At 40.9% G+C, this 21,830-nt stretch overlaps 1 protein-coding gene across 5 annotated transcripts in view; it reads left to right on the forward strand.

Moving 5' to 3' along the window:
- The window catches only part of KIF1B (kinesin family member 1B), a 148,175-nt gene that overhangs the window by 57,111 nt on the left and 69,234 nt on the right, over window positions 1-21,830 (forward strand). For 3 of the 5 annotated variants that reach the window (XM_060013909.2, XM_060013929.2, XM_060013951.2), the window contains exons 11-16: window positions 2,135-2,213; window positions 2,986-3,128; window positions 7,321-7,454; window positions 16,844-16,923; window positions 17,996-18,071; window positions 21,378-21,457. In XM_060013909.2, coding sequence (XP_059869892.1) covers window positions 2,135-2,213; window positions 2,986-3,128; window positions 7,321-7,454; window positions 16,844-16,923; window positions 17,996-18,071; window positions 21,378-21,457 — 592 coding nt within the window. Of the gene's footprint in view, window positions 1-2,134; window positions 2,214-2,985; window positions 3,129-4,209; window positions 4,252-7,242; window positions 7,455-16,843; window positions 16,924-17,995; window positions 18,072-21,377; window positions 21,458-21,830 lie in introns of all 5 variants that reach the window. The other 2 variants (XM_060013900.2, XM_060013919.2) reach the window with 1 other exon arrangement.

The following is a 21,830-nucleotide window of genomic DNA, read 5'->3' on the forward strand; positions in this document are numbered from 1 at the left end:
CAATCATTACCTTGAACTTTCTATTGGGTAGATTGCCTGTTTCCACTTAGTTGTTCTGGGGTTTTATCTTGTTCCTTTGTTTTGAACATATTTCTCTGTTGCCTCATTTTGCCTAGTTTGCTGTTTTTATTTGTGTATCTGGTAGGTTGGTTATGTGTCCTGACCTTGGAGAAGTGGCCTTTTGTAGGAGACGTCCTGTGCATTCCAGCAATGCACTTCCCTCTGGTCACCAGAGCTATATGCTCTAGGGGTGCCTCCTATTTGGGCTGCGAGGGTCCTTCTCTTGTGGCAGGCTGACTACTGTGGGAAGTCTGGTAGGCGTGGCTGACCCCCGGTCCAGTTGGTTTCCAGGCCCTGCCTTGTGTGGAGGCTGCCAAACATTGGTGGGTGGGGCTGGGTTCTGGAGTGGGTGGTTACAGGGCTGGGGGTCCTGGATCTGTTGTCGATTTGCTGGTGGGTAGGGCCAGTTCCTGACAGGGCTGGCTGCAGAGCCTGGAGTGTCCTAAAGCTGGTGTTGGCAATGCTGGTGAGTGGGGCTGGATCCTGGGGCAGCTGGCTGAAGGGTCCAAGGTGTCTCAGAGCTGGTATCGGCCTGGTCGCAGGTGGGACTGGAGCCCAGGGCATTCCGGGGCTAGTGCCAGCTCACTGATGGACAGAACTGGGTTCCCAGGTCTCTGGCTGCAGGGCCCTGAGGGTCTTAAAGCTGATGTTGGCCTGCTGGTGGGCAGGGTTGGGGCCCAGGGGATTCTGAGGCTGGTGCTGGCCCACTGGTGGGTGGAGCTGGGTCCCAGGGTCCCTGGGGCTAGTGCCAGTGCGCTGGTGTGCGGGTCAGGGTCTTGGGCCCTCTGGTAGACAGGGCTGGGTCCCGGAGTGGCTGTGGGTTCTGCGGGTCTTAAGGCAGCAGACCTGCTGGTGGGCAGGGCCAGTCCTAGCACTAATAAGCTAGAGGGAGAATTCCAAAATGGGATTTGCCTGTACCAGTGTCCTTGTGATAGAACGAGCTCCCAAAATTGGCTGCTGCCAGTGTCTGTGTCTGTGTCCCCAGGGTGCACTTCTGCCTCTTGTCCTCCAAGATCAGCATGTGGGTCTGACCCAGGCTCCTTTCAGATTACTGCTTCTGCCCTGGGTCCTGGAGCGGGTGAGACTTTGTGTGTGCCCTTTAAGAGTGGAGTCTCTGTTTTCCACAGCCTTCTGGCTGTTCCAAAAGTAAGCCCTGCTGGGCTTCAAAGCCAAACGTTCTGGGGGCTCATCTTCCTGGTGCAGTAGCCTGATGGGGGGCTCAGGCCCCTTGCTCTTTGGGGAGAACCTCTGCAATTGTAATTATCCTCCCATTTGTGCGTCGCCCACCCAGGGCTGTGGGTCTTAACTATCCCACATCTCTGCCCCTCCTACCTGTCTCGTGATTCCTTCCTTAGTTGGAGAAGGTCTTTTCTGCTAGTCTTCTGTTTTTTCTCATCAGTAGCTGCTCTGTAAACAGTTGTAATTTTGGTGTGCCTGTGGGAGGAGGGAGCTCAGGGTCTTCCTGCTCCGCCATCTTGGCTACTTCCCTGGATTTGCTCACCTTTAAGTCAGGGTTTGCTCCCAAATCTCGTTTACTTCAGGACATGAACTGTGAAGTAGTTGTTTATGTGACCACACGCACCTGCTTCAAACTGTTGTTTCTTCTTCCTTTTTGAAAACCCCATGCTCCTTTGATGCACATAATTAGATATTACCAACCCTTACTCCTCTTTGTTGATGTTTTCCGGCCTTTTTGCCCTTCATTCACTGTTCCTGTAGCCCCTTTCCCTCATTCTTAATGAGAAGGAGGTAGTGATTAGCTGTGTCACATGTTGATGATAGAAGGAGTGGCTGAGAATGGCCTGTTGTGCTGTCCATGTTGCCAGTGACTTTGACATCACTAAGAATGGCCTTGGTGGAGTGTCTGAGATCTTAATGGGAGTGGGAAGAGGGAAACTGGACACAGTACATCCAGATGCTAAGATGTGCATATAACAGTGCCTGGCGTGGGGGCAGTCCAAAAATCTGTTGATGAAATCTTGGGATCTGGGATTGTGCTGTCTGATTTGACACATTCAATAAAAGTTTTTCTAAAATGAGTATGGTTTGAGATAATTATGATTCATCTTTTTAGGTGGCAATTCTCGGACTGCAATGGTTGCTGCTCTGAGCCCAGCAGATATCAACTATGATGAAACTTTGAGCACTCTGAGGTACTCCAGTTTGATTTCAATAGCTAAACAGAACACAGTGCTACCATAAGTCATCTTGTTACGCCATGGATTTTCATATGCTATGTGGGTAGTCGCTTGAGTAACCAATGATCCATCCCTCTCATAACAGGGGAAACATGGGGGAAAATGATTTTTATTATAATAGAGCTTACCTGTTTATAGTTTTCAGTTTCATTGAGAAAGGCAGGAACTTTTTCATAGGAAAGATATTAAATTTGCTCTGGTGAGATTTTCGGATAACTTTTAGATAATAGTAGAAATTTCTTACAATATTTATTTCTGTAAAAAGAAGTGTCCCCTTCTCATGTTTGTCATTATAGAAATGCTCACATCATAAAAAGTAACAAAGTTATGAGTACATGTAATATTTTAAAAATTACTGACAGAATGTTTACTAGTAGGGTAGTCTTATATATGAATAGGTTCTATTACTTTAATCTGGAACTTTCAACTCTTGTCTCATTAAAGACATTTTTGATATAATGGAAGAAACACTATGTGGTCTAATAAATTAGTTTTGAGTCCTCTCTTTGATATTTATTTCCTTTGTGATCTTGGGGAAATCACTTAAATTCATTGGAGACTTTTTCCTCATCTTTATAAAGTACTGTAAAGCTTTCTACAAATGTATTATTAAGGCTCATAAAATGTGTAAATACTCAAGCTGTTTGATTTAGAAATAATGGTATGTTACTTATGAGAAGTAGAGCATTTGAGGAATGGCAAAAATGTGTTTTCTTTTTGGATCTAGATATGCAGATCGTGCAAAACAAATTAAATGCAATGCTGTTATCAATGAGGACCCCAATGCCAAACTGGTTCGTGAATTAAAGGAAGAGGTGACACGGCTGAAGGACCTTCTTCGTGCTCAGGGGTTGGGAGATATTATTGATAGTAAGTGAATTAAGGATCAACGCAAAATCTATTCCTTTCCTCTCGAGGGCTCTTAAACTTAGAGTTAAGGAGCTTGAGGCAGCTAGATGGTAAAGCAAGAGGTTTTTGTTTGTTCTTAACTTCTTAAAAAGCCCATTGAGAGTAGTTCCCTGGTGGCTTAGTGGTTAGGATTTGGGGCTTTCACTGCCATGGCCTGGTTTAATCCCTGGTTGGGGGACAGATCCCGCAAGACCTGTGGCCAAAAAAAAAAAAAAAAGAAAAAAGAAAACTCATTGAAAATGATCTTAGAATTCCTTTATGTACCATGTACCAGCGTATCTGTTTGAACTCATGAAATTACTTCTTAAAACGTAATATATCATTATTTGTATTTTTATTAGATTTCTGTTTTAGATCAGCAGTGAAGTTTATTTGGAATGTTAAGTTTATTCTCACTGAGAAATTAACCACTTCATAAAACTGTTAACTTAAAATTTTTGTTTTTGTGTTATGGGTTTCTCTCGATTAATGTAGTAGTAATATATATGTAAGAAACCCACTATTCCAGTCACATTTCAGATAAGATTTACCTTTGAGTGGTTTCCCCCCTACAAAATGATTGAATGCCCCCCAACTCACTCCTTATGAACTTATGAAGGGGAAAATAACCAATTCCTGTCAAGTTCAAGAATTAGACTTCCAGAGAGTCTTACAATGTTGTCTTAAATTGAATCTTTTTTAACCTCAGTGATCTGCCTACATAATGTCTAATCAGAAGTTCTCCTAAGTGAGTTAACTAGATCATTCAGGTAGAATAGTATATGGGTTTATTTAATAAAGCATATTTTTATTTTTTGAGTGTCAGATTAATATTATAGTGTTTACAATTCTAATAAGATTTTCAAGGCCTCTTCTAGTTTAGTTCTTCTTACTGATTAGCACCTGAGTTTAAATGAATACGTACAGTTTGTAAAATGATAATATATTATTCTAAGTGTCAATTTTTTCACCTTCCCAAGTGCCAAATACTGCTCTGTTCCCTCTGTCATTGCTGAACCTGAACTTTGACCCTTTTTGTATTTTCCCTCTTGCTTACCTTCAGCTGATCCATTGATCGATGATTACTCTGGAAGTGGAGGCAAATGTGTGTATTTCATGTACTGGGTGTTTCCAGCACTCTGACTTGCTAATCTGCCTCTGCTGGATCAGCCTTAAAATGAGCTTTGCATGCCAGCCATCCTAACAGAGAAATCCCAGACAGAGCATACTGTAGATTCAGAAATGTTCCTATTTTTGCCCTTTTCCATTAGCAAAGCAAGTTTTGCTGGATTTCAGTTTGTGGCTTGAATAAAGTTGAGAGGCTTAAAAACCTCTTGCTGCTTCTACTGTTCAGTTTTTCCACTTAAATGTGATTAAATTGAATCCAAAGTCATACATGATGATAGTGATGACAGCAGCTCCCATGTTTTGAGTGTTTATAATGTGCCAGGACCTGTTCTAGGTATCTTGAATATATTATCTCTTTAGTCCTGTCAGTGACTCTGACAGAGCTCCATTTTGCTAAGGAGGACACTGCTGCCTGGAGTGGGTAGTTTGCCACTAAATGAGATCCCGTGGTTTCTTTGTGGTCAGACTGGGTAGTGTAACCCAGAGCCCTTGTTTTTAATCATATTACGCCTTTTTTGGCCTCTTGATCCTTCAGGTCCTGATTATTTATTAGGAAAATCCTTTTAAATTAGCTGTGTAATTCTGAGCCTTAGGGTATATATAATTGAAAACAGTCACTTCTAGTTGGCCAAATCTCCATGACTGAGTAGCTTTGTGAATGTTGGATTAGCACTCACCTGTGCTTATGCTAAGTTGATTTCCTCCATATCTTGGGCCTCAGCTTACTTGATGGTTAGGTAAACATTTTTTTCCCTTTTTCATGAATTACCAATTAAATTTTAAAAAACTTGGCTGTCGGGCTTCCCTGGTGGGGCAGTGGTTGAGAGTCCGCCTGCCGATGCAGGGGACGCGGGTTCGTGCCCCGGTCCAGGAAGATCCCACGTGCCGCGGAGCGGCTGGGCCCGTGAGCCATGGCCGCTGAGCCTGTGCGCCCGGAGCCTGTGCTCCGCAACGGGAAAGGCAACAACAGTGAGAGGCCCGCGTACTGCAAAAAAAACAACAAAAAAACTTGGGTGTCTAAAATGTGTGCTTGAAATGAGGACATTTTATAAAAAGGATCACACCTCATTACCCACTGCATATCTGTCATTATGTTGGCAAGAAAGTAATTTCTTACCCTTTCAAGATAATTCATCAAGAAATTATTAGAATAAGTGAAGAAACTTGATTTTGGGGGGCTAAGTTTTAGATTTTTATTGATTTATTTATTTCTACAGTAGGGCATGTAACAAGGCTTGGTAGACAGTGAGGCAATACATAGGAGAAACCAAAGGTAGCCCTGGCTGCTGTGATGAGGTTAAGCCTTGAAGGCACTATAACATCCTAATCCAGAGTGACTCTTGGACTGGAACAGCTCTGTCTGAGATTTCCAAAGCCAACTGATAACTGGTGTGGGAAAGACACCCTTTGTTCTCGCTTTTGTGCTCCAGGTGATGCTGCTGCCAGCTTGCTGCCTCACTCTTTTCTGAGCAGTTGTGGAATCTCCCAGAAAGCTATGCATGACTAAGTTTTAATTCTGTATCTGTGCAGGAAAGCAGCCTTGACTACCTCTAAGTTTCTGTTTCAGTCACTACCCTTAATGCCTTTTAGGGCTTGCATGTGTCAATTGGACCTTCTAAACTCCATCCATCCTATTCTTTCCCACTTTGCTGCCATCACCTGATGGCTAATTTTTTGCTCCAGTTCCTACCCCCCTTTTAAAACTTGCTTGTTTTCCTATGTTCTATATGTGCAGATGGTGGTTTTCAAACTGTCTTGAAGCAACCGCTGGTTTTAAGGGGCTTCAAGAACTGGCTTTGATTAAATTCACATGGGTAGACGCAGAGAGAGCTAATAATGTTTCTTCTGACTCTTTGTGTTGATTCATATTATATCCTTTAAGGAAAACTTATTTAGTTTTGATATGAACTTTGAGCAGTGTAGATTTTCTTACATTTAAAAATGAGCTGATTTAAAAATAGGAATGCACCAATACCTATGGATTTCCTCTGGTGCCTATTTGAGAAAGATGACTAATGAAGAAATGTACAAACAGCAAATTAATGAATTTGTTGTTTGTGGCTCTTTTTACCAAAACTAAGTTTAAAAGCAAAACTTAGAGTTCTATTAAAGACCTTAGTAAATGAAAGTATGTCCCTAAAACTTGCATTCCATACTAGGAACTCAGCTCCCCAATGACTCATGGTTATTCGGTTAGGCAAAGTGGGAGCCTTACTTAAATTAGCAGATAATCAGCCTTAATTTTTGCTTGCTCTAATAGACGAATGTAAGCTACACCAAATTCAACAGTTTGCTAATTGTTCGTCACTGTTGAGGTAGTCAACCCTAAGTTCTTAACCAGGACTTATACAAGATCCCTATAATTGCTATGATTACCTCTCCTTTTTTTAAAAGGCATATTTTAAAAATCCTTTTTAGCATACAAAGAACACTACTGAGCACTCAGATTTTTGTTCTAACATAACATTTTCTTGGGAATTTTTGCTGAATGACATACATACTGGGCCAGACTGATATGTATTGATATTGATAAATAAATGATCATCTTTTTTCCCTTACTGTTACAAACTACTGGGATTTAAGAGTAGTATAAACCTAAGACGTTGTAGATTTGGAGCCATAGAAGGAATACAGGAATGTAGCATGGCTGTTTAGGGGGAGAGCCTGAGCTGTATTCTTTGAGGCTCTGGTTACCCCCTAACAGATACAATGTTAACCCACATTAGAATTTTTTAGTTTCTAAATTCAGAAGCGGTTCTTAACTTCTAAAATACCAGTATTAAAGACAGACATGCTTCAGAACTGCCATCTAGAACAAGTATAACTTGTCTTTGTATCATAACTTGTCTTGGTCTTGCTGCTTTAATGCTGTCCTTTCTTACACTGGTGTTCCTTCCTGTCTTTTTTCTTCTCCTGCTCCTTTCCCTCTTTTCTACTTTTTCTGCCTTCCCTTCTTTCTATCTCCCAGATCTGAAAGATTTTCAGAACAATAAGCATAGGTACTTGCTAGCCTCTGAGAATCAACGTCCTGGCAATTTTTCCACAGCATCCATGGGGTCCCTTACTTCATCTCCATCTTCCTGCTCACTCAATAGTCAGGTGGGCTTAACATCTGTGACCAGTATTCAGGAGAGAATCATGTCTACACCTGGAGGAGAGGAAGCCATTGAACGTCTAAAGGTAAGTAGTAACTCAGATTCAATGAAAGGTATTCTGTGTAGCTCCACAAGGCAGAGTTAGGACTAAAAATCACTGAGATTCTGGTTCAGCATATGGAAGAAATTTCTAACTCTCAGAAGTGTCCTGAAATTGCTGCTTTGTAAGATAATTTTCACCAGAATACTTGAGTCTGACATGGCCCGGCAGGGCTGGGAGGGAGGGATGCATAGGCAGATTGTAAGCTGGCCAGGCAAAGTAACTGATAAGTAGATATGTCCATTAATTCTGAGGTAGTTTATAAGTCACAGTGAAATTGTTTAGTTAGAAATTTCACTGGAAACTAATTAAACATTTGGTTTATTTTGAAGATGGAATTCTGTATAGGCCCCTGCTTCTGTTAGTAAAATGTATAATCAAAAGAAAGTTTGCACATTTGAGTAGCTGTACCAGGTTTATTCAGAGACACGTGAAATGATATTTTCTGGAAGTTCACAGAAAGCCCTGGGAGCACTGCTGTGGAAGGGCCGCCCCCTCCTGTGCTGGTGCATATGGGCTCACGGATGTTAGTGCTGGTGTGCACACTTGAGTCCTGCATGTCCGGTCACCCACCGTGGCACCCGGCTTGGCTTTCCCAGCCTGTTGCTGGCGCTGTCAGGTACTTTCTGTCTCTCTCCATGAATACGAACGTTAGGAGCAGCAAAGTCTTCTGACTCGTAGGTTCTTCCTTCCCCCTTGGTGACTACAGTGAGAACAGACAGTTGTCACCTATGGTGCCATCCCTGAAACCACCGTGACAACAACACAAATGCCTTTTCTTTCCCTGCTTGTCATTTCCAGGATGATAGTTCTATCCGTACCTTGTGGCCTTTGTATTCAAGAGTACTGGGGTACATATACGTGTATCCCCATATCCCCTCCCTCTTGCGTCTCCCTCCCACCCTCCTTATCCCACCCCTCTAGGTGGTCACAGAGCACTGAGCTGATCTCCCTGTGCTATGTGGCTGCTTCCCACTAGCTGCTTAGAACTTAAATTAAAAAAAAAAAAGAGTACTGGATAGGAAAAACAAGGAGAGCAAAGAAACTTTAAGGAGCTGGGGGGTTGCAGTCCTGCCCCGAGCGTGCAGTCCCCTTCACATTGCACTCAGTGTTCTCCACCATGGCTGCTCATTCAAGGACCGTTGAGAATAGTGACACACTTTGATAGGTTAACGATGGAAAAGGTTTGCTGAACCTTTGTGCTAAAAGGGAATTTAGCTTGATAATTGAAGGTGCTAGAACATTCATTTTGGTTTGCAGGTGAGGCTGAAAAAGATTTTATATGAAGAATGGGCTTCTGCTTCTTAATCAGCCTACCTTTTCCTTGGCATTTCACTCACTTCTAACATAAGGTGCTTTAGAAACAAAAGTAATCTTGTTTCTTCCTTCAGAACTTGTTAGTGGAAAGTGGGTGAAATTCTAAAATACCTGGCAGAGGGACAGGGAGTGAGAAACCTTTTCATTAAATTTTGCAAAGGAAAGGATAATTTCTGCTATTGTGAAATGGACTTTGAAATTTTACTAACGATGTTCGTGAAGCCCTATGCAAGAAGGCTTTTATTTCTGTATTTTATCATGATAGGCAAAGTTGCTGTGTAGGGTTCTGTTCAGGCCACTGGGGACATGCAGAGGTTCTGTGGAAAGGAAAAGTGAAATCTTTCATTTACTATTCAATATAAAATGTTATTTTTCTTTGGGGATTTTGAATCTTACTATTTGAATCTTACCTTAGTGTACAAATGAGATTACATTCCCTTTAACACACATCTTGATGTAGGAAAAAAAATTCTTCCCAACTGCCAAGTGGAACCAACTGAAAATAATGTTGAATGTTAGGAGTCAAGATGTGGAGCAGACTTTTTAAGCATTAGGTCGCCCTGTATCTTCCAGATAGTCTCTAGGGAATAACACTGCCATTATTCAAGGAACCCTCCCCCCAATCTCCCTACTTCCCAGCGGAAACAAAACAAAACTCTATTGCTTTTATCAGAAAATAAATTTCTGTTTTAGTTCTCCTTTAAGCCAACCTAAATGACATCTTCCATTTTCCCTAGCTTTAGAAAATAGTTTCTTTATGGTTTTGCATTCAGTCTTGTTTTTTTAATGCAGCATGGTAGTTTACTGAAGCATAAGCGCCTTAGTTCGACTCCTATTTTGTGAATGGTGAGAGTTCATGTCGGCAAACCTACATTTTAATGCTGCAGGCAGATAACATCTTGTGTTTACAGGGCAAGGCAGTGTTTGTATGATAGAAATGCCTGAGAATTTCTCATTTTTGGACTGTTTCATTGTTGAGTGTGAAGAAGTGGCATTCCTAAGACATGACACTGTAGGAGAAAAATACTGTACCTAATGGAAAACAGTAATACAGGAGGTTAATTCATTTTCCTAACATTTTATGTCCCTTTGCTTCTCTTTACTTTTAACTTTAAAAAAATGATCAGTTGGTAGAACACTTTTACATAGGGAGCTGCTATTGCTTAATTCATTGAATAGCCTGTTTCCATATGGGAGAGACCCATGTTACCCCATCATAAATATCTTGAGCCCTCCACAAACCTCTGGCAATAGAGAGTAAAGTGTAATTGCTTTCAGTTTTTAGTTGCAGCTCAAACTGAGTTGAAATGTTGTCTCCTTGATTTGCATTCCGACTTAATAAGGTTTTAAATGTGTAGCTACAGTTACTATGTGGTGCCTCTGGTGTTTATTAGTCTGGCATCAGTGTCAGTACTGTGAGTGCCACTGCTTAGGCTTAGACTATAAATATCCACAAATATCCATTACAGAAGCATGCAAGGGTAAATGCTGTGCTAGGCCGCCCGAGGGCCCCACGCTTGGAGCTCACTTATGACGCATGCTGCGTTCAGTGCAGTAAAACCCATCTGCTGGCTTCAAGGAACGTTCCATGTAGCAAGTGTTTAACTATTTAAACACCACAAGTTAAACTGTAATTTTTTGGGGGGAAATATTTCTGACTTGTTCTGTGGACTTCTCTGCCACCTTAACTGGATCATGATGAAGTAATTAAATTGTATTTAGCATTATGAACATAGTTATTAACCAGTGCTGTACAAATAGCTAGATAATACATGATGTGAGATCAAAGTGAATGACGCCTGAGCCCAACACTCCTTGGAGCTTAAAAAAATGTTCCTGATGTCACTCTGTTTTTTCAGAATTTTTTAATGTACAGTACCTGCAGGAAGGAAAGACCCTTAAAGAGTGTCCTCTTGACTCCTCATTTCTGAAGCATGAATCCCAATTTCAGTTTAATCTTAAAATTAGGTTTCTAGAATGAGGTATGGGCAGCTCTGGAGACCAGCATGCCAGGCCTGCCTGCAGAGTAAGTTGATGACTCAGACTGAAAACTGTCTTCCTGTTGGCATCTCTATTTTATTTATACTAAGTTTGTTATTCAGGCTTGAAGAAAGAATATTCCTCACTCTTGCTTAATTTATGGTGAGCTACTTAGTAGAATATTTTCTTTAAAGGCTGTTGATTCTGCCTTAATTGGAAAACAGAACACAGGAAACCCAACTATAGACCTGGCTCAGGGAGAAGTGGGACCTCGGGATAATCACTTAGTTTCTGTGGTCCTCAGTCTCTATATTTCTAGAATGTTTCTGGAATAAATGGCTTTTTCCAGCACTGAAGTTTAGCTAAATGACACTCAATATTGTTTTCTCTAACCTTTCTTCAGAGTTTAAAAAAGTAACTTTCTAGGGACTTCCCTGGTGGCACAGTAGTTAAGAATCTGCCTGCCAATGCAGGGGACACGGGTTCGATCCCTGGTCCGGGAAGATCCCACATGCCGCCCAGCAACCAAGCCCGTACACCACAACTACTGAGCCTGCACTCTAGAGTCCATGAGCCACAACTGCTGAGCCCATGCACCTCAGAGCCTGTGTGCCACAACTACTGAGCCCGCATGCTGCAACTACTGAAGCCCTTGCGCCTAGAGCCCGTGCTGCACAACAGGAGAAGCCACCGCAATGAGAAGCCCGCACACCACAAGAAAGAGTAGCCCCCGCTCGCTGCAACTAGAGAAAGCCTGCGTGCAGCAACAAAGCAGCCAAAAATAAATTAAAAGAATTAAAAAAAAAAGCAACTTTCTAGACAACATAAAAGTTGCAACTTTTAAGCCCTAATGAAAAAGAAAAGTATATTGTACCTTACTCAGCTTACTAATTAACTTTTCTACAAGGAGCTCATATTCTGATTTACCCTCCAGGTGGTGAGTAAAAAGAGAGAGGTCACATTAGAGTTGGCAGCAAGATGGTAAGAGGATTCCTAGACAGTAACTTTGCTTCCTTGGGGTGAGTTTATAGTTGCCCCAAAATAGAATAGCTTTACTACAGCCGGATTAATCTCTGCTCTGATACACTCTTTTTCTGAAGATAACCAACCAGGAAAAAAATATTTTAAGTATCTCAAAGGTCAGTTTGTATTTCATAACTAATATCAGAGTGGCTTGTGGACCACAGTATATATAATAAGCACTAGTCTCGGTGCTGTGGTTTGGACATCCTGTTATCCTATGCCTTTGTTTTTGAAGTTGTCACTTTAGAGTGTAAAGGTTTCTATCCAGCTGTCTTTAATTTAATTGAATTTTTTAATGGAAGTATAGTTGATCTACAGTGTTGTGCCAGTCTCTGCTGGACAGCACAGTGACTCAGCCATACACACATAGACATTCTTTTTTTTATATTCTTTTCCATTATGGTTTATCACAGGATATTGAAGGTAGTTCCTTGTGCTATACAGTAGGACCTTGTTTATCTATCCTATATGTAATAGTTTGCATCTGTTAATCCCAAACTCCCGGTGCTTCCCTCCCCCATCCCCCTCCAGCAGTGTTTAATAAGCCTTAAAATCTTGTAGGTTATGGTGGTAGCTTATATATACTTGCCCTTTTATAGTCATTTGCAAAAGCATTTAATGCTATCCTGTTTCAGTTGTTGAATAACTTGTGGCATGTTAGAGGTAGGCTGTTGACCACTCGGCACCTGGCACACTTCCTTCCCTGGCTATCTCATTCCTTACCGTAACCATATGGGTTTTTCTTGGCTGCTGGCCCTCTAACGTGGCTTGTTGGTTCCTCACTCAGCAGTGGAGTGGCATATGCACTGCATGTTATTCATTCCTATTGGAGGACTGTGTAGAGATGCCATTCAGGGGGCTGTTTTAGTCTTTCAGCCTATGTGTGTGCTCGGGGGTTGATGAGAGCCAGTTTAGGCGATTTTGTCTCTACCTTCCTGCCTTCCGCTGCAGGCTCGTTCTAGCTTCTCCCACTTTGTAACCGACTCGTTTCTGGGTACCTGCTGCGTGGTCCCCTTTATATTCACCTTACTGACGCCCAGGCCTTTTCTAACTTTTATCAGTTTTGCTCTTTGTCTAGCTTAGCCTGTTGTTGTTATTGTTCTTCTCCTCCATCATCATCATCATCATCATCATCATCATCATCATCATCATCATCATCATCATGCTCTCCTGTTTGTTTCTTCTGACTCCTTGAGTCTTTACTTGGCTTTTTTATTTTTTTTTATTTTTTTTATTTTTGGCTGTGTTGGGTCTTTGTTGCTGTGCGTGGGCTTTTCTCTAGTTGTGGCGAGCGGGGGCTACTCTTCGTTGCGGTTTGCGGTTCTCATTGCGGTGGCTTCTCTTGTTGCAGAGAGTGGGCTCTAGGAACACAGGCTTCAGTAGTTGTGGCTCACAGGCTCTAGAGCGCAGGCTCAGTAGTTGTGGCGCATGGGCTTAGTTGCTCCGTGGCATGTGGGGTCTTCCTGGACCAGGGCTCGAACCCGTGTCCCCTGCATTAGCAGGCAGATTCTTAAACACTGCGCCACCAGGGAAGCCCTACTCTGCTTTTTTTTTTTTTTTTTTTTTTGGTACGCGGGCCTCTCACTGTTGTGGCCTCTCCCGTTGCGGAGCACAGGCTCCAGACACACAGGCTCAGCAGCCATGGCTCACGGGCCCAGCCGCTCCGTGGCATGTGGGATCTTCCCGGACCGGGGCACGAACCCACGTCCCCTGCATCGGCAGGCGGACTCTCAACCACTGCGCCACCAGGGAAGCCCAACTCGGCTTTTTAACATGCTACCATGCCTCGTTCCAGAAAACCAAGTGCCAGATGCCTCAGGGTTTATTGTATTACATATTCACAATTTCTTTCTATGTAGATAGTTATGTTTTGGGATCTCAGAGGCTTCATACAATAGCCCGGTAAATGAATTATACAATGAAATATTTTGTGAACTGTCAAAGCTTCTCATCCTGAATCACTACCACTACTATTATCTCATCATCATTATCATCATTGTCATCTGACTTTCTAATTTCGTATCCAGGACTAGCATTTTCTCCTGCTTTTTGCATGTGCTTAACTCCCTTTTTGGTACCCCTCTCCCTCCATTTTTTGCCTGGTCAGTTCATTCTCAGTATGAGTATCACTCAGCCTTGACTCATCCACCCTCCAGCAGACCTGTGAACACTTCAGCTGTAGCACTTAGCACACTGCCCTGTTGTGTTTTCCTACCATTCCCATTCACAATCCTCTAACATGCTGCTCTAGCTATGCTGTTGTTCCTGGAAAGTGCCAGGCATTTCCTACCTATTCCCTCACATACCCATGCTCTTCCTTTGTGTCTGCCTATGTAGAACCTTGTCAATGAGCTCTGTCCTGACAACCCCACTGCAGATTGCTCCCTCACCCACCCCTCCCCCTACATTCCTCTTTTCTTTGCTTTATTTTTCTACAAAGCTCTTATCACTGTCTGGCATACTGTATACTTGACTTACTGATTAAAATGGATTGATTATCTGAGTCTCTTTACAAGAATATAAGCCCCATGAGGGGCAGGAATTTTGTTTCCTGCCATATCTCTAGTTGCCTAGAACAGGGCTTGGCATGTAATGCAGTTATATATAATTACTGCATGAATGAATGATCAGTTACTTCCTTCTCTCTCTGGTATACAGTAAGCTCCTGAAATCAGGAAACATGTTTTAGTTCTTATATTTCTGGCATATAATAAACACTCAGCAAGAGATTGGGAAATTGTCACTCTAGTGGCTACGTGCCTTCATATGAGATTAATATTAAACCTTTCTGGGAAAGGGAATTGGGTTGTGTTCAGAGGGGTACTGTATGCTAGGGGAGGAAAAATATCTTTCCTTCTACCCTTCTAGGTTCTTGGCTGGGGCCCCAGATTAACAAAAGGCAGATAAACAAGAGAAAAGCTTACAAATTTATTTAGTGTTTGTTTACATGACATGGAAGACTTCATAAGGAAATGAAGGCCCAAAGAAGTGTTAAACATGAACATTTTTATGCTGGGTTTGGTGAAGAGTGAAAAGTTGTGGGAATATGTGATTGAACAAAGGGGGATGTGAGTTAAGAGTATAGGCACCTCGAAGGTATTGCAGGTTCAGTTCCAGACTACCGCAGTAAAGTGAATATCACAATAAAGTGAGTCACACAAATTTTTTGGTCTCCCAGTGCATATAAAAGTTAAGTTTACACTATACTGTAGTCTATTAAGTGTGCAATAGCATTATGTCCAAAAAAAACCCCTTAATTTAAAAATACTTTATTGCTAAAAAGTGTTATCATCTGAACCTTCAGCAAATTGTAGTAGTAACATCAAAGATCACTGATCACATATCACCATAACAAATGTAATAATAATGAAAATGTTTGAAATATTGCAAGAATTACCAAAATGTGGGCTTCCCTGGTGGCGCAGTGATTAAGAATGCGCCTGCCAGTGCAGGGGACACAGGTTCGAGCCCTGGTCCGGGAAGATCCCACGTGCTGCAGAGCAACGACTACTGAGCCTACGCTCTAGAGCCTGCGAGCCACAACTACTGAAGCCTGTGCACCTAGAGCCTGTGCTCTGCAACAAGAGAAGCCACTGCAATGAGAAACCCGCAAACCACAATGAAGAGTAGCCCCCACTCGCCGCAACTAGAGAAAGCCCACGCACAGCAATGAAGACCCAATGCAACCAAAAGTAAATAAAAATAAATTAAAAAAAAAAAAGAACTACCAAAATGTGACACAAGAGACACGAAGTGAGCAAATACTGTTGGAAAAATGGCGCTGGTAGACTTGCTCGATGCAGGGTTGCCACACACTTTTAATTTGTAAAAAATGCCATACCTGAGAAGTGCAATAAAGTGAAGTATAATAAAACGAGGTCTGCCTATAGTAAACTGGGGAAACTTAATGAAGGCCTATCTGTTCATATTCTTCGTGTTCCTTCATCTTGAGAAATAAGGATGCTCCATTCCTCCAGGTGTAGGGAGGTTACATCTCATGAGGGTCTTACGACTTGCTTCAAGAGGAGCTCAGAGAGTCCTTCCTACTTGTACCATTTCTTAAATCACTCAGCTTAAAGTATTCAGTATGCCAAGATAATACCATATTTGGGCGAGCATGTTCTGAACCCTGTCAGTGTTGTGGTGTTGTGGTGAAATTATAGTGAAACAAAAAACAATGAAGGGACTTCCCTGGTGGTGCAGTGGTTAAGGCTCTGATCTCCCAATGCAGGGGGCCCGGGTGTGATCCCTGGTCAGGGAACTAGATCCCACATGCATGCCGCAACTAGGAGTTTGGATGCCACAACTAAGGAGGCTGTGTGCCACAACTAAGGAGCGGGCAAACTGCAACTAAGGAGCCCATCTGCCGCAACTAAGACCCAGCGCAGGGCTTCCCTGGTGGTGCAGAGGTTAAGAATCTGCCTACCAATGCAGGAGACACGGGTTCGAGCTCTGGTCCAGGAAGATCCCACGTGCCGTGGAGCAGCTAAGCCCGTGCGCCACAGCTACTGAACCCCGTGCGCCTGGAGACCGTGCTCCGCAACAAGAGGAGCCACCGCAATGAGAAGCCTGCACACCACGGCGAGGAATGGCCCCCGCTCGCCGCAATAGAGAATAAGCCCAAGCGCAGCAGCGGAGACCCAGTGCAGCCAAAAAAAAAAAAAAAGACCCAGCGCAACCAAATAAATAAATAATTTCAAGAAAAGCAACAAATATCATTGGGGGCTTTTTTCTTTTGTAGCAGTGGCTGTCAGGAACAATGCTTTGCATTTTGGGATGCTAATATTACCTTTCCTTCTACACACACACTCTCTCACACACACATATACACACACACACTATTAAGCTATTTTTATTAGGGCTTAAAGAGAATTAATACATCTGGGGCTGATTTCTTTCTTTACATATTAAGAAAGGGAAAAAAACCCACCTCATCGAATTAGATTCTGCCTCATATCCTCAAAAGGGCATCATCTGCTTCTTGCTGCTCTTCCTAGACACGGAATGTTAAATTATAAGACTCTTTGGTGCTTAACTGTGTACTTCCTCCTTAGGAATCGGAGAAGATCATTGCAGAGTTGAACGAAACCTGGGAAGAAAAGCTGCGTAAAACAGAGGCCATCAGAATGGAGAGGTCAGGAAGTTAAACTCTGGAATGTTTCTAAATTTTCTGAGGAATTTAGATTACTTTTATAGTAAGAAAAGATAAAATAGAAGTTAAAAACAAAGAACCTTTCCTCCCCAAATACAAAACAAACAAACCCGTATGGGACTTATGGCCCAATTTACACTCTGAAGTGAAATTCACGTGTTCCCTAGGGAGTCGTGTTCTTAGTTACTGTACTACGTGTTGCTAGGGATCCATATAAAAATTGAAGATATTGAAGAGTTTTTAATTTGCAAAAAGACTGCCTTTGATAAAGGCGCAAATAAAAAAAAAGCTGTTCTGATTACTGACTTTCAGAGTTATGTTTTCTAGAACCTCTTTGGTAAGAGGTTAAGTAGTTTCAGTTGCAAACTTTCAAAATCTGTATTTTATCTTAACCTCCCAATTCTCTACCCTAAAGATAAACATAATCCAAAATAATACTTTTGCTATTGGAATAAATATACATTTAAAAAATGTTAGTTCCTATCTTCTTCCTTCATGGAAGATGAGGCAGAAGTGAGTGCTAACGTGTTTGTAAAGTGAATGTATGAAACAATTTTCTTCTCTATTGTAGAGATTTTAAGCTAGAATTGTTGAATCAATATGATGGTGGTCATGGGAACATGATATTTGAGAAAATCACATTTATAGATAATACTCCCTATATCAAAGTTACTTTCTGATTGCTTTCTTGGATTTTAAGGAATGGTTCTTTGAAGTGGATGTATTGCCTTAAGGGAATATTCCTTTCTTCCTTTTTTTATATTAATAGACATATTTATGAATTATTGTCTACCTCCGAAGTCAGATGTGACAAAGTTCTTATTTGGGTGAATATAGCTTTACCTAAGACAAGAACATACTTTATTTTGAATATACAATTTCTCTTAGAAATAATTTCTCATTAATGATGGGATAAGCAGATTCTTTCACATTTGTATTACTGACTTTAAACATGGACAGTTGCTTTTGCTCTGCGTTATTTTCCAATTCAAGTTAGACTGACTGACTTGACATTTTGGTATTGTTATTCTGATACGCTTGTTGCTTTTTCTAGAGAGGCCTTGTTGGCTGAGATGGGAGTTGCCATTCGGGAAGATGGAGGAACCCTGGGGGTTTTCTCACCTAAAAAGGTAGGGAACAATGTTGTGAAACTTAAACAAACAGAAGCACTTTTTGTTTGTCTTGGTCACGAGGCACTTCATGTCTTTCAGGGCTGGCTCCTCTTCTTCCTTTTCTTTTAAATCTTGAGACTTGGCTTAATTTCTGATATTTTTGATTTCATCTTACAATACAAGGCCAACCTGTTTCTAAAATGCTTTCAGAAATATTTACTGTTTATAAAATAAAATCCAAGGCAGTATAAATCTGTAACTTTTGGTCATGATTCAGTATGTTTCCTCTTCATCGTTGCTTTATCTAAAATTCCTAGCCTAACCTTGCATACCTTGCTTCAGTTTGGCTACTCTTTCTATGTAGTTTTCCCCACAGATGCCAGCAACCCTGAATTATAATTCTCTGGAAGCAGTTTCAGCTGTTCAGGTTTGTGTAGAAAACTACTGCTTCAGTTTGCTTTTACAGTTTGTGTGATAGACAACCACTGGACTGAGTAAAGCAGCTCCTGTCCTCATCCGTCTAGCCTCCTCCGCTCCCTTCTCAGTTTTTTTTTTTTTTAATGACTCCAGTAGTTACTGTCCTACTTACCTAGTCATAGTTGTTAAGTAGTAGATACATTTTTAGCTAATTAGAATAGCAAGGTCTTTTCTTTCTTTTTCTCCACCCCACCCCCTGCTTAGTTGCTTCTTAGTTATTATTAGATATTGGAAAACTATTATGAAATGATTATTTTGTGTGCTTATTTATAGGACAGTAATAGAACATATATTGATGTACAAAGCATATATTTCATACTAGTAATAAATGGTCCTTCATTTCATATGATTTCAGATTAACTATTGGATACTTAAATGTCTTCATGCAAGGGTCTGATAATGGTCTCTCTAGGTTAGCATGGAATGGGTGTGGAGTTTTCAACTGGTACTTTAATTTTATGTGATATGAAATAGTCCTGTGGGTTTTTTTTAGGATTCTCTGGTTAGGTTTTTCTTTTTTATAAATTCTGATGTGTTATTTTCAACAAAGAAAATTGATTTAGAGACATTTTATATATATATATATATATATATATATATATATATATATATATATATATGTATTTTTTTTTTTTTTTTTTTTTTTTTTTTTTTTTTTGCTGTACGCGGGCCTCTCACTGTTGTGGCCTCTCCCGTTGCGGAGCACAGGCTCCGGACGTGCAGGCTCAGCGGCCACAGCTCACGGGCCCAGCCGCTCCGCGGCATGTGGGATCTTCCCGGACTGGGGCACGAACCCGCGTCCCCTGCATCGGCAGGCGGACTCTCAACCACTGCGCCGCCAGGGAAGCCCTGGATATATATTTTAGACCTGGAACAATAATAACAGTATTTCATATGTTTATATTGCCATAGGTCAATGATTTTTCAGTAAGACATTATTTTATTCAGATATATTATGTATGATTGTAGATATTTTAGCAGTTATAGGCTTGATAGAATTTAGATTGTGCCTTTGCATATATCTAAAGGTATTTTATAACATCTTTCAATGTTACGAACTGTGAGGAAAATTTTTATAACAACTTGTAAAATTATGGCATTTAACACAAATTATAAATAACTTGAATAAGTATTGTGTGTTATAAGTATTATGAACAGCACAGAATTCCAAACTGAGATCCCAGTTTCCAAAGCTTTCTTACTTGATTTAACTTTCTAGACTTCTTCAGGAAAGGAAGGGATACACCACTGATCACATCCAAATTCAGTTTTACAACCTGTTTCTGATGTGTTAACTTGATTGTGGTAATCATAGCACAATGTGTATATGTATCAAATTGACACATTTTACAATGACATTGTACTACCTAAATAAATACAGACTTTGTCATTCATATCTCAATAAACTAGGAGAAAGTTACTTCTAAGGGAAAAGGAAAAAAAAAAACCAACCTGTTCTTGAGGTTCCGTTTTCTTTAGGCCAGTCTCATGATGGGTTTTAAAGAATGCTGCCCACAGAGGGCTTTGACTTTCTCAAACCAACCAAGCTGTTAACTGTAGAGACAGATGTTAGTTGGAAGGATGTAGAGGTTTTCCTAATTTCTTTTAAATCATCTTTTGCAGTCCCTTTCCTTAACCTGCTCATCTGACTCTTCTTTCATTTTTCTATATTTGCCGGCACTGTCTTGAGTAGATTTTGACCCCAAGACCATGTGACTTATTTTTGGATTCCAGTGGGGTATTTTCACCAAAGAAGGTTGGTTTTTAAAAGATTTTAGAAATAGTAGAGTTAGATGAAAAGGATTTTTAGAAGATGTATTACTGAATGTCAGTAATTTTAATTTCTTCTTTAAGATAAAAACTAACAAACTAAAGACAATAACTGGGACCATGGAAGAACTGATAAAAATTATAAAGGGAAATGATAGGGGATGTGGGAACATTTTTATAAAGTAAATGAAAAATTAAATATTTCTTGAGGTTGTAGGGGGCAAAAAATGATTTTTCCTCTACCTTTCTGAATTCTTGGCTGAGACCCCTGTAATAAAAGACAGATTAACAAGAGAAAAACAAAGAAGTTAATTAACATGTATACATGGGAGATACCCAGGGAAAAATGAGTAACTCCCTGAGATGGTTTAGAATTCTGGCTTACATACCATCGTAATAGGGAAAGGGGATGGGAAGGTAGGCCTCTCAGGGGAGCATAATTGGCTTTTAGGAAAGATGAAGGGACCCTTCAAGAGTAGATGGGAGGAATGATAGTTTGTGACAAAGTTTGTCTGGGTGTGGTATCAATTTCTAGTTTTCTCTCCTGGTTGATGAGACTCCCGGGAGGGGATTTCTGACAGCTGAGTTCCTTTTGGACCATCCGTGCTTAAGCATGAAAGGGGATTCAGAGAAAGCCGCTCTCTGCCTGTACTGTTTTTCAAGTGCCTAATAGCTCAAAATAATCAGTATGTCAAAGTGGCATGTTTAGGGGTGGCAAATTCTGCTGTCTTTCAAGATTTTTGACCAAGTGTTTACAAAAATTATGATTAATCCATTCAGAGAATCAGCCTGCTCTAATTTTTCTTTTGTGTTCTCTACGCTTTGACCTTATCAAGAATTGGATCTTGTTCATTATCCCAGAACTCAGGTTTTTAAATAGAATGCATTAGTGTAGTTTGGGGAGGCCTGCAGAGAGTGTTTTCTGTTTACTATGGAATTGCAACTAGGAATGAAAGCAGTCCCTCTTCTAGGCACTCTGGTAATCCAAGAAGCCATCAGCCTCCTGTATGTCCCTGTCATTCTTACAGCCCTCTCAGTGGTACTTGCTCCAAATTGATCATCTGTAACCTTTTTCAGACGCCACATCTTGTTAACCTCAATGAGGACCCACTGATGTCCGAATGCCTTCTTTATTACATCAAAGATGGAATTACAAGGTACATTTGTTTCTTCTTTTGGTCACTTAATGTTTTCTTTTCTCTTAGGATGATTGAATAGCTAAAGGGAAGTTGTTTTGTGAAAAATTTCTTTTACTAATTTGCTGTTTTTCTTGTCTGAAATAGTTTAAACTATCCTCTCTACTCTTCTCAAATTAAGTGTTTTAACCAGCTGAACCAATTAATGTGTAGTTTTTTCCTAGCAGACCGTAAGTAAAATTTTACTCCTAACATTTTATATGAATTCATTAAGGAGAGTAGTTCACTCGTATGTTTTTATGATGCTCTGTGAGTTATTTGGTGTATCATTTGCCCCTTCGTTGCTTTTTCTGGTGTAGGGAGGTTGACCATATATGAAAATAGAGTTTGCAGT

Source organism: Delphinus delphis, chromosome 1 (genome assembly GCF_949987515.2).
Source record: "Delphinus delphis chromosome 1, mDelDel1.2, whole genome shotgun sequence".
In the NCBI taxonomy this organism is placed as follows: domain Eukaryota; kingdom Metazoa; phylum Chordata; class Mammalia; order Artiodactyla; family Delphinidae; genus Delphinus; species Delphinus delphis.